The sequence below is a fragment of the Euleptes europaea genome, unplaced genomic scaffold (genome assembly GCF_029931775.1).
Source record: "Euleptes europaea isolate rEulEur1 unplaced genomic scaffold, rEulEur1.hap1 H_4, whole genome shotgun sequence".
NCBI classification, from domain to species: Eukaryota; Metazoa; Chordata; class Lepidosauria; order Squamata; family Sphaerodactylidae; genus Euleptes; species Euleptes europaea.
The window spans coordinates 261039-274287 of NW_026612052.1; the positions used below are offsets into that span (position 1 = coordinate 261039).

Consider the following 13249-nt stretch of genomic DNA (forward strand, 5'->3'; position numbering starts at 1 on the left):
CTGACAGGGAATCTCCAGGATCTCAGGCAGAAGTCTTTCACCTACTACCTGATCCTTTCAAATGGGATTGGACCTGCGACCTTCTGCATGCTAACCAGAAGCTCTACTTCTGAGCTGCAACACTTCACCATAATGAAGTTGTCCTGACGTGCAATTCCATATATTCACTCAGAGCTTGTCACAAACAACTGGCAGGGGGAAGGTAGGCCTCCTACCTAGGGTTGCCAGCTCTGAGTTGGGAAATACCTGGAGATTTGAGGATGGAGTCTGAGGAGGGTGGGGTTTGGGGAGGGGCTTCAGTGGGGTCCAATGCTTATAGAGTCCACCTTCTGAAGTGGCCATTTTCTCCTGGTGAACTAATCTGTTGCCTGGGGATCATTTGTAATCCCAGGAGATCTCCAGCTCCCCACCTGGAGGTTGGCTACCCTACTCCTACCTGTTACCAGCAGCTCCACATGGAAGAACCACTTGAGCACCTCCAAAACTCTGCTATTCAAGAAGAACATATACATTCCCCACAAAAAGGGAAACAGTCTGGGATATTCAGAGCTCCTCTGTAGGATGTAATTTCTGAGTATCATATTTACTTTGTGTGTGTGGTGCTTCTCAATCCATTGAAGTCAGGATTGCCATTTTCAGCTGGCCCCTTTATCTGTGCAGTTAGCAGCCATTTAACCTGCATCAATTATCAAGCATCAATTGTTGATGAAAAACTTCATCTGCAAGTTTCTGCATATTGTGCAGTTGTGAAGGACGCAAGAGCAATCTAGGCAGTTTTGTTTTGTTTTGTGAGGCGGTGTAGTTAAGACTGGTGGACTCTAATCTGACGAAGCAGGTTGGTTTCCCCACTCCTACACATGAAGCCTGCTGGGTAACCTTGCGCCAGTCATCGTTCTCTCAGAACTCTCTCAGCCCCACCTACCTCACAAGGTGCTTGTTGTGGGGAGAGGAAGAGACTGATTGTAAGCCACTTTGAGACTTCTTAAGATAGAGAAAAGTGGGGTATAAAAAACAACTCTTCTTGTTGTTCCATTCCTGGCCAATTAGTAACATGAGGTAGGTTTAAGATAGCCTTTGCATTGGATTTGATTATCCAACATAGATGGTGTTTTCATGCACGACGTTATGTCTAAGATTGTTCATGGAACACACTACATATTCACAAAATTGGAATGGCTTTTGAATTGGAATTTTTGGTCGATTCCTAACAGCTTCTCCACTGATAACAAAGAGAGGCAGATGTTTTCTTCCTTTTCTTAAAAGGCAATGGAACTGATTGTCAGACCTGCATGGACATAAATTATGTGTAACAGGAGCTTTAATAAAGAGGGGGATTGGGCTAGATTTAGCACAAAAAAAGCTACCTGGATTCAACCCTCCATAATTGTATCACAAAATACCCATTGATATTCATTTTAAAAATAGACTGAAGTCTTAAAGATAATCAGCATGGTTTAACTCCACCTTTTCTTTAGCTGAAATAAATAAGCACTTTTTTTTTTTTGTAATCCACTGAATGCTCTACTGTTGTTGTTGTTTTCCCAGCTGAAGATCCAAGATATTTCCAAGTTTACCAGTTTGGCTCAATTACTTTCCAATTAGCTACAACTATATAATGAATTCCTTAGATATTTCTGGTGACCTTTCTTGCACATGACATTGACTTAGTACATGAAATATAAAGCCACCAAATGGGAATGTAGATTCTGTTGCAGATCTATAAAGCCATGTTGCTTATCGAATACGCTGCATTTTCTCCTAATGCTGAAGGATGTTTTATTCAAGGGACATGAATTACTTCATGACAATATGCACAGCTGAAGGAGTCTGGGCCTTTTAAACAAGTTCTGGGAAAAGCAGTTGAGAAGATAACATTCTTTCCAGGAAGGTATGCTAAATCATTATTAGAACACAAATCTCATGTGCAATGTATTTATTATGACGGTCAATATCCAAGTAGCTACTTGTGCGAGGGGAGATCTCTGATTTCTGCTGACACCTTCCTCCCCCCAACCCCAACCCCCAAAACCTTCCATGCCCTTGATATTCATAAGGTCCTCTGATACAAGTGTCTTTGCAGGAGGTTCAGGAGCTAGCAACATAAGGAGTAGGCAGGACACCTGATTGTGGAAGTAGAATTTTGATGATCATTCTCTAGATCTAAGCCTCTTTCTCAGATAATGTACATCTACAACCAAGGGTTTAAGGGATTAATGGGATTTCGAGAGCTTGTACTTTGCTTAAACATTCCATCACTGGACCTTTTTGTTTGGAAGAATGTTATTTACATGGAGTTCAAAATGGGTTATAAAAGTTGTCAGTACACTGAATCAAAGATGATGTATGATCCATTGCTCACACTGATTTTAGCCATCTGTGGTGCACTGGACAGAGGCACATTGACAGTTTGCATGCCAGCTGTGTGCAGATCTATTACTTCTGACTTTCCGAGGCATGTCGAATGGCAATGAGGATTATGTTCATTATTCAGTAGTGGGCCTCACCTGACCTGATTGTCCTTATGCAATGCCACTTACATGTTTAAGGCAGCGCCTGCTGTGACCCTTGGATTAGAAATGTGTGTCTCCTTTCCTCACCCAAGAAGAAGAAGAAGAGCTGGTTTTTATACCCTACTTTTCTCTACCTGAAGGAATCTCAAAGCGGCTTACAATCACCTTCCCTTCCTCTCCCCATAACAGACACCTTGAGAAGTAGGTGGGGCAGAGAGAGTTTGGAGAGAACGGTAGCTAGCCCAAGGTCATCCAGCAAGCTTTGTGCAGAGAAGTAGGGGATGAAACCCGGTTCTCCAGATTAGAGTCTGCCGCTCTTAACCATCACACTATCCTGGCTCTCATTTTGTAATTCTTATTAAAACTAATTTAATAATTTTTATTTCATTTCATTTGACTTCCCTAGAAATTCTTCAAATATTTCCCAGAAGTATCTTTAAAGTTTGCTTTTGTAGTCCCTGGTAGATGTCAGATATTTGAGACCTTGGTGATTACATTCAAGAAGACTTGCTCAGAAGTTTGGTAGAGAAATCTTTTATTTTACCTATTATTTGTAATGTTTCTTACAGATTTCCACCCAATATGAATATTTTAAGGATTCGCTGAAATGATTTAAGGCTACCTCCATATTTGTTCTTCCATATCTATCATTTCAATATGATAAATGCAATGCCAACCCGAGAAAGGAGGAACCAAACAGATCTCACAAAATTTATCCTCTTGGGATTCAATGATGCGCCTGAATTACAGATATTCTTCTTTGTGATCTTTCTCCTGATCTACACAGTGACGATAGCTGGGAACCTTCTCATAGTGGTGCTTATTGCATGCAATCAGCATCTTCACACCCCCATGTACTTCTTCCTGGGGAATCTTTCATGCCTGGAAACCTTCTACAGCACCACCATTCTACCCAGGATGATCACGGCCTTCTTGACGGGCGACAGAACCATTCCTCTTTGGGCCTGCTTTTTACAATATTATTTCTTTGGCTCTCTAGTGGGTTCAGAGTGTTATCTACTGGCTGCCATGTCTTATGATCGTTTTTTAGCCATTTGCAAGCCACTTCGCTATTCAGTCTTCATGAATAATACACTTTGCGTCCAGCTCATGATGACCTCGTGTATAAGCTGTTTTCTACTTAACTCCGTAACGACGTATTTGATGTCTCGGTTATCATTCTGTGGCCCTCATGTACTTGACCATTTCTTTTGTGATTTCACCCCAGTGATAATGCTTGCTTGTGAAGACACCCAGAGGATGGAATTCATGGCTTTCTTCCTCTCTTCCCTGATAGCTTTTGTTCCATTTCTTTTGACCCTAATTTCGTACAGTTTGATCATCGCCACTATTCTGCAAATTCCCTCCACCACTGGTCGACAGAAGGCCTTTTCCACATGTTCCTCCCACCTTACCGTAGTTACAGTTTTCTATGGGACCCTTGTCATTGTCTACATGTTTCCCAAAAGTGACACACTGAAAGACCTCAACAAAGTATTCTCTGTGTTTTACACGGTTTTAACTCCCATTGTCAATCCCATTGTTTACTGTTTGAGAAACAGAGAAGTAAAAGAGGCTTTGAATAAGCTTACCAGTCAATTGTGTAATTTTTTTAGGGAGACATGGATCCTGTCATAGCAGCTGTGGATTAGAATGAGAAAGAGGTCTCTTCTGATATTGACTCAACAGTTAGAAATTCTCATCCACAGTTTAGATACTTTATTGATGTATTGCATTGTGTGAATGAATAGATTCTTGCTGGGTCCAGGATGGTCAATTAGTGATTCCCAGACTAGATCTAACCTCTAAAGCAAGTTTATCTGTACTGTATTTTGACTAACCAGCTCCACTTGCAAGGGAACTAAGCAATAACTCTGTCTATATTATATAAATTTTATTGTCATATTATTTTAGGCATGGAGGGAAGGCAACATGGTATAGTCTGATCTCATCAGATCTTGGAAGCTAACCAGGGTTAGTGTTTGGATGGTTAGTATTTGGATGGAAGATCACCAAGGAAGTCCATAGTTGCTATGTAGAGGCAGGCAATGGCAAACTACCTCTGTTAGCCTCTTGCCTTGAAAAACCCATGAGGGGTCACCATAAGTTGGCTGTGACTTGAAGGTACTTTACACACACACATACACATCTCAGACATGTTCTGGAAAGGCAAAGGAGTCTACTGATTATTCAATATTGCACTATCAAACTTATGTTTTTCATCCATGACACTCTTATTACTAGGGTTGCCATTCTCCAAGTGGTATTTGGAGATCTCCAAGAATTACAACTTATTTCCAAACTACAGAGATCAGTTCCCCTGGAGAAAATGGCTGCTTTGGAGGGTGGACACTATGGCATTATACCCTGCTGAGGTCCCTCCCCTCCTTAAACCCCACCATCCCAGGCACTGCCCCCAAATCTCCAAGAATTTCCCAACTCGGAGGTGGCAACTCTACCTATTGCCAGCTTTTCTTGTAGAGTTTATCTATGAATGAGATCAGATCACTTCACACCATCCATTGAGATCTTTAGAAACCCAACTCCTGCCCCCCATGCTCCAAAACTGCTTTTGCCGACCCTCCTTTTACCCAGAAAAGGTAATATCAAGCTTCTGGGTGGGCATTTTGAGGAGACTAGTCTTCTCACCCAATCTGAGTGCAGAAACAAGAAAGCAATATAAGCTTGATCCTTGCTGGCAGTTTCAGCTTCCTGCTCCCCCACCTTGTTGTTTTTGCATGGTGGGACTAGCTGGTTTCTTTGAGGCCAAGCAGGAATTTTGGGATCCTTTCAGGTTAGCTGTGAAATGGGTCTTATTCACCATTTTCACTTTGCAGAATAGGCAATACTCATGTGAACAGACATGCTTTAGACTGGTTAGGTGCTACTGGGATTGGCTGGAACAGTGTCAGTGTTTGTTCAATTTAGGAATGTTTGGTGATCACTGCGAGACATGTTAGGATGGGGGAGGGCTTCCTAGACCAGCCTCTCATGGCTTACATGTCAGAGGAATTACAGAGGGGCACCCTCTCAGAGTAAGGGCTTCACAAGTTTTCACGCTACTGCTTTCCATGATGGGGAGGGGGAGGGTGGTGGAGGAACAGCTCCTCTCAACATATCATTGTATACAGGCAAGGAAAAGCTACACTTGCATTGGCACATTGGCTGTGATTTAGTTGAGATCATCTATTTAATAAAGAAATCCCAGTTGAACCCATTTGCTTGTACTGACATCTTTGTTGGTGAGGATGGGGGCAAATAATGGATCCCAATAATAATAAAGTTGGGGTGTGCAGCATGATGTGTGTACTCCCTAAGCCTGTCTTTCTCCCAAATCTCCCATATGCCATGGGTGCAGAGAGGTAAGCATCAGGGGTGTGTGTTCGGTAAAGGTGAACTGAAAAATCCGAAATATACCCACATTGCTCTGTCTTTTTCCCAGTACTGTTTAACATCTACAGCCAGAAGAAGTCACCCAGAGATTTGGAGTGATATGTCATTGGTATTCTGCTTTTCATTGACTTATGTATGTGTACAACTATTTTTTATATAGTTTTAGATGTTTTGGGCTGCTGGCTATGTGGGACATTTTGACATTTTCTGGACCCATTTCCATCTGGCTTCGAGTCAGGATTTGAAACAGAGACTGCTTGGTTGGGGACCTCTATTGAGAACTAGACAGGGGAAATGTGACCCTGATAGTTGTGCTGGATCTCTCAGCAGCCTTTGATACTATCAACCATAGTATCCTACTGATCTGCCTTTCAGCACTGGGAGTAAGGGGAACCATATTATGGTGATTTGAGTCCTATCTGGGCATCCTATCTGGTGATTCAATGAATTAATGACCTCCACAATATCCTATCGTTAACAGCCTTGCTGAGATCTTGCAAAATAAGGGCCGTGGCTTCTTTCATAGAGTCAATCCATCTCATACTGGGTCTCCCTCTTTTCCTGCTGCCTTCAACTTTTCCTAGCATTATTGTCTTTTCCAGTGATTCTTGACTTTCATAGTAAGTACGATAGCCTCAGTTTAGTTTCTTTAGCTTCTAGAGAAAGTTCAGGCTTGCTTTGAACTAGTAATTACACATTATAGTCTAGTTTCCTTGGGTTCAACTCTCATTCCCCATAGCCACAAGCAGCTACAGGAACTGTCTGTTTAAAAATAAAGGACAGTGCAATTGAGCTGAGGAATTCTGACATGGTGGGAGGAAGGACTCTTGCCTTTCTGCCCACACAGTTTTCCTAACCTTAACCCAATTAGAAATAGCCCAAGAGGGTATCCCCCCCTTTTTTGGCTCCTCCATGTGCATAGAATAATCTCTTGGGGATAAACACACAATTTTTCCATTAAAATAATTAATTCTCATAGGAATACATGAATGCAGGAAATAAATCATTATTTAATGGCATGGGTAGAGAATGATCCCTGTTGCTTGCCATTGTTTATGATAACTATTTAGAGATTTGTGACCTTCTTCACTATTCACAAAAGTACAATGTTTACAATAAAAAAGCATCAGCGGTTTTTCTCTTTGACTAGATAATAAAATATCTGCTATCTCAATTCTCATTTTCACACCAGTAATAAATACTTTATCCAATAAATATCAAATATTGCTTTGAAACAAAAGTAGCTGCAATACAACCTATCCCTACAACAATCATATGATGTTGAAAGTTGATTCATGGATGAATCTACAGATGCATAAAGAGGATTTTGGAAGAAACTGGACTTTTGCTCTTACTCCATTCCATTATACCATCACTAGTAAAGCTGAAAATCCAGGTAAATAAATTTAATGGAACTTATTATAGGAACGTACAAAAATTGTGCCACACTGTAGATTTTATTCCAGACCAGTTTAATCTTAACTCTACACCTCCAACAAATCACTTGGAAATCCAACATTTGTTTACAACTCTCCTTAAAGCTTTTTTAACCTCTTTATTTCTTAGGCTATAGATAAGGGGATTAATTAGAGGGGTTAAGACTGTGTAGAAGACAGAGAAGACCTTGTCCACTTCTCTCAGAGCTTCTTTATTTGGTAGCGCATAAACAAATATCAACGAACCATAAAATACGGAAACTACAATGAGGTGGGAAGAACAGGTGGAAAAGGCCCTTTTTTTCCCATCTGAAGATGGGATTTGTATAATGGCAGAAATGATAGACACATAAGAAAGCAAGATCAGAAGACATGGAGGAATGGTATCTATGACAGTGACTGTGAGTCCCACCAGTGTCACCAAAGTTGTGTCACTGCATGACAGGTTAATCACTGGTGTGAGGTCACAAAAGAAATGATCAATTTCATGGGGACCACAGTACTTCAGCTGTGACACCAAACTGATTAGTAAAGTCATAACTGTTATCCCACAAAGCCAAGATGAAGCTGACAACAGAAAGCAGAATCCTCTGCTCATGAGGGTTGCATATTGGAGAGGCTTGCATATTGCCAAATAACGATCATATGACATTGATGCAAGTAGGTAGCATTCTGCAATCACAAATGTACCAAAGCAATAAAGCTGGATGAAGCAACCCCCAACAGAAATGGTTCTGTCCCCTGTCAGAAAGCTGGCCAACATCCTGGGCAGAAGAGTTGAAGTGTAGAAAGTCTCCAAACAGGACAAGTTTCCAAGGAAGAAGTACATGGGGATGTGAAGGTGATGATCCATGATTACTAACACAATGATGATGATGTTTCCAGCCATGGTCATACTGTAGATTATTAGGAAAACCAAGAAGAGAGGAATCTGAAGTTCAGGGGCATTCCCAAATCCGAGAAGGATAAATGCAGCTATTGCCGTTTCATTGACTGTCTCAATATGCTCCATAGTTTCAATCACTGAAAGTGAATTAAAACAAAACAAAAACAAACAAAAAAACCAGTAAGGTATAAATGTGAAAGACCCAAAGACGAAAAGTTATTATACACTTTAATATAATTTGGTACCCAATGTTCCACAATAAATGCTGAGATTTATAAAATGTTATAATGTGTTTTATCTGGGCATGGGGAAACCACTTCAAAGGACTTTTTCTGTTATAGTTAATTGTACAGCTATTACCTCATCTAATAAGCAATCACATTGTTACTTGATGACATACATTGAATAAAGTTATTGCAATCCATTGTTAGTGCTGGGCTACCGGATGGCTAGAAGGCACTATTTATTTATTCATTCATTTATTTAACTTCTTTTGCCTTATATCATGTTCTTCTCCTTCATTTTGTCCTAAGAACAGTCCTGTGAGGTAGATTAGGCTGATAATGTGTGATTGGTTTTGTCTAAACAAAGTCCCAGTCTTTAAATGTTTCCTAGAGGAGTGGAATCTAAGCCAAAGAAACCCGCTGTTCTGCAATCCTATTACCCATTTCGCCCCTCTGTTCTGGCTCCAGAGTGCATGATAATAACCCCAATTTGTCCTAGAAATATTCTGAATAGAAAATAACTAAACACTTATTTACATACGAAGACACAAGCTAAATGACTTGTAAGAGTACAAGGTCTAGATTGGATCCAGTCTACGTTGGCAATTACCACCAATTCTACCTTCCCCTTCCACACACCCCTCATGACATTTGTTAGGGTCTCTTATCCTCCAGGAGCAGCATTTCATGGAGATTGGTGGCCTGCAATGGGAAAAGCGAGGACGGAAAGGTCTCTCCTGCTGCTGGAAAATGTTCTGTTGATCCAACTCAACATTACTTCATGAGTTGGATGCATCTAGCTTTTCATTCAACCTCCGCTAATTCCTCCCTTTATTACAGCTCACATGACACAAAAATGATGCTGATGCAGGCCTCATGATCTCAAGCTTAACCTCTTTCTTCCCATTTCCACCAGCAAAAAAGCGGTTGGATCTAACCCCTTGTGCAAAATATCAGGGCCCTGTGCAAGATGAATATGTATTAGGGGGTGTTTCTAAGTTAGTTTACAAACTAGGGATGGAGTGAAAGCTCACTCAAATGTAATCTCCCCTCAAAGGTTGCAGTATTGTCCTCCTCAAAACAAACCTGTTTTTGGATCTTCCATGAGCTGGTGCTAGACAAGACATGGCTCTAAAAAAATCCAATGCCACCATTATAATAGACCATCCCCCCTCCAATCCTGGAATGAAGTCTCCGGTTTCATAACAGTGTTTAATTAGGATGATTAAATAATGTATACTTTTGTGTGGATTTGCCCTTGAATTGGAAAATGGGCCATATTCACATAGACCTAGGGCACAATCTAGGGTGCAAGTGATGGTAGCCATTACTTTTTATGGATAAAAGAGTCTTTCTCTCAGAGGAAGATCCCTTCCACCAACTGGAAGACTTCATTCGGCGGCATATTTTTCGCAATGATGGACATCATTGGATCCAGCTGTATATATTTTCCGAGAAGTATTTTCTAAGAAATCACACCATCTTTAAATAGAACAACATAAGGCATTAAATAAGATATATGGTATGTCATCAGAATAATAATTTAATAAAAACTTTTACCACTAACCATCAGCTGGCAGCAATGAAGAATGGTAGAGAGGTTGATCCATAAAACTGCTGCACACTTGTCTTGCTATTGTGTGGAATGACTAGCATTTCCTTATGGAGACAATCAAATCTTTCTACTTCACAAGGCCTTGTACATTATATAATAGACACTTTATATAGGGGAGCAACAAACTGTCTACAGAGAGCAACCATTTGATACTTTAAAGAAAAACAATTCAGAACAATTAGCAAGTTCCCCTTCTAAAACATGTGATGCAATACTCATTAAGGCTTCAAAATACTCCTGTCTGTTATTTGGAACCTTTAGGTAGAAAACCTATCTCCAGAGACCTGTTGAGTGAGCTCTAGCAAGGGGAATGTCTTGATGATAGGAAAATACATAATTTTTCACTGATAATTAAAAATATTTGTTCTTTCTTTTTCGTACCTCTCTGATAAAAAACAACCCTGAGTACCCAAAGGTAACAGAAAATAAAACAAAAATAAATTTGTTAACAAAATGAAGAAAATATAACAGTATATTAATGATGAAGTGAGCTCTAACTCTTGAGAGCTTATACTCCCAAAATATTGTTGGTCTCTGAGGTGCTACTGGACTTGAATCTAGGTCTTCTACTGAAGACCACACAGCTACCCTCCTGGACGTATGTTAATGAGTGGTGTGTTTGTTTGTTTTAAAATATTTAAATGAGAAAGATCCCTGATTTATCACATGAATACAGTATTACCACAATCCATAACCGCGTGGTGTAGTGTTTAAGAGCGGCAGATTAATCTGGAGAACTGGTTTGTTTCCTTGCTCCTCTACATGAAGCCTGCTGGGTAACCTTGGGCTAATCACAGTTCTCTCCGAACTCTCTCAGCCCCACCTACCTCACAAGGTGCCTGTTGTGTGTGTATGGGGGTGGTGGAAATTGTAAGCCACTTTGAGACTCCTTACAGGAGAGACAAGAGGGGTGTAAAAACCAACTCTTCTTCTTCTTATCTGGTGAATGTATTGATTTTTTTAATTCCCATTGGCTGTTTCATTATGTATTTTAAAGATAAATTACATTTATGTATTTAGCTTATTTATAGCAGTATTAATAGCCTACTTTAATTGCTGAGACTCAGGGCAGTTTACAAGGTATAAAAATCAGACTGCATAAAACTGCCGTGCACTGGTATATCCATGACTCACTTCCCCCTTGCTGCTGGCCATTAGGCCTGTTCTTGCAGAACAGAGTTATTTAGATGCTTGTAAAGAGCTAGACACCCTGAGCTGTACAGCCCAGGTTATCCCAATCCATCAGATCATGGAAGCTAAACAGGGTCAGCCCAGGTTAGTACTTGGATGAGAGACTACCAAGGAACTCCAAGGTCTCTATACAGAAACAGGCAATGGCAAACGACCGCTGCATCTCTTGCTTTGAAAACCCTATGGGCTCATCGTAAGTTAGCTGTGACTTGATGGTGATGATGATGATGAAGAAGAGGTGGTTTTTATACGTGGTGTAGTGATTAAGAGCAGTGGACTCTAATCTGGAGAGCCAGGTTTGACTCCCCACTCCTCCACATGAGCTGCAGACTCTCATCTGGTGAACCGGGTTGGTTTCCCCACCCCTACACATGAAACCAGCTGGGTGACCTTGGGCTAGTCACCGTTTTCTCAGAACTCTTTTGGCCTCACCTACCTCACAAGGCGTCTGTTGTGGGGAATGGAAGGGAAGGAGATTGTAAGCCCATTAGCTTCTCCTTAAAAGGTAGAGAAAGTTGGCAGATAAAAAACAACTCTTCTCCTCTTCCTCCTCCTCCTCCTCCTCTGATGGCTCTTTCCACCACCACCACCACCACCACCATCAGGGCGCTATTTGGTATACACGGTGATCACAAATGCTTTAGAAAGTCTACCTTTGCTCCCAGAAATAATGGCTGCTACAAGTACACTCTCATATGGAGGTGTTAGTACGTAACTATGGAACTTTCATTCCAGGGTTTAAGCACAACCAGCCTACCCCCTACACTCATGCAGTTTCTTATGTTTGGTTGCCCTCTGGTCTGAGCTTGCCCTTTCTTTCCCAAATATACATGAGTCTGCCTTTGTACATGTGTTTATTCTAGGTTTAAAAAACCCTCTAGTTTAAAGTAGAGTCAGCCTGTTTACAAATACACATTCTCCAAAACCCATGGAAATTATAAGTTAAGCCACACCTTCACTTCCTCAATGTGAAATGAGCTAACATGGGTGCAATGTGGCCATGACTTGTCTTAGTCATACAGTCAGACATTGGACTTGGTTGATAGATCCAGGCAGAAATTAAACAACTGAAGCTTTCCAAAGTATCGTACATACCTAAAACATCTTTTATTTGGTATATCCCAAAGAATTTTTGCTTGATCTTTATGACCAAATGTAACATCTCTATTTGTGCTTTAGCCATCTGCCCAACTGTTTTATTGCTATCACTCCTCAGTAAACTGAGGAGCATTCTAGGTATTCTAGGCTTAGCCTAATGAACAATGCCGGTTTGACTCTGGAACAATGCAGGATTTGGGATGGGCTCATGTCTTTGTATGACAGATTCTTTACGGCAGCAGGAAGTGGGAATCAGCAAATTCATTGCTGGGAGCTACTATGGTGCCCAGAACCACCATTTTGGGGATCATTGAGATGGCCTAAATGTGAGCTCATTTTGATCTGTCATAATGATGTAATATAATACAGGAACTGCATACAAACTATGTATGCATTTATTTGATGAATATCCTGTTAAATGAACACTAAATTATCTGCTACTCTCTCTAGAGCTAGAGCTGCTGGAATGTCCTCTTATACAGACGTATTAAAGAAAGAGAAGCCCTCATTATCTTTGCATCTGATAACTATGACCTCCTAGAACACCAGAAAAAACAAGGGGTTTCAAAAGAAGGACATTATCCTTTTGATTCTAAGTGTTATTGAATATGGTTTTCAGTTGTACCTTTTATATTTACATATGGTTCCCCCATTTTGATTTTTGAGGGACCATGTTAACGTGTACTGAAGCTGTAGGCACATGGAAAATGCATATAAACAGCAGCACACATGTTGGGAGCGTCACACATATCATGTGATCTGCTTTTGAATGGTAGGAATGCCAAAGCCAAAAGTCTGAACATGGAGATGGTGAAAGAAGGAACAAGCAACAATTCAAATGGGTTCACTACAACAACATTAGACTGATCACCAATGACAAGATAAATTATCCCAAG

At 40.6% G+C, this 13249-nt stretch overlaps 2 protein-coding genes across 2 annotated transcripts; one reads left to right on the plus strand and one right to left on the minus strand.

The window, feature by feature from the left end:
* The first annotated feature begins 3167 nt into the window (after positions 1-3167).
* LOC130493003 (olfactory receptor 6B1-like) lies at positions 3168-4148 on the plus strand. The gene has a single exon (XM_056866778.1). It carries the CDS (start codon positions 3168-3170, stop codon positions 4146-4148), a length of 981 nt encoding a protein of 326 aa, XP_056722756.1.
* Positions 4149-7403: 3255 nt separating this feature from the next.
* On the minus strand, positions 7404-8351 carry LOC130493004 (olfactory receptor 6B1-like). The gene has a single exon (XM_056866779.1). The coding sequence runs from the start codon at positions 8349-8351 to the stop codon at positions 7404-7406; it is 948 nt and encodes a 315-aa protein (XP_056722757.1).
* Positions 8352-13249: the final 4898 nt, after the last annotated feature.

Bases quoted from the DNA above. Each gene is read 5' to 3' on its own strand.
- LOC130493003 (XM_056866778.1), top strand. From the start codon at position 3,168: ATGATAAATGCAATGCCAACCCGAGAAAGGAGGAACCAAACAGATCTC.
- LOC130493004 (XM_056866779.1), bottom strand. From the start codon at position 8,351: ATGGAGCATATTGAGACAGTCAATGAAACGGCAATAGCTGCATTTATC.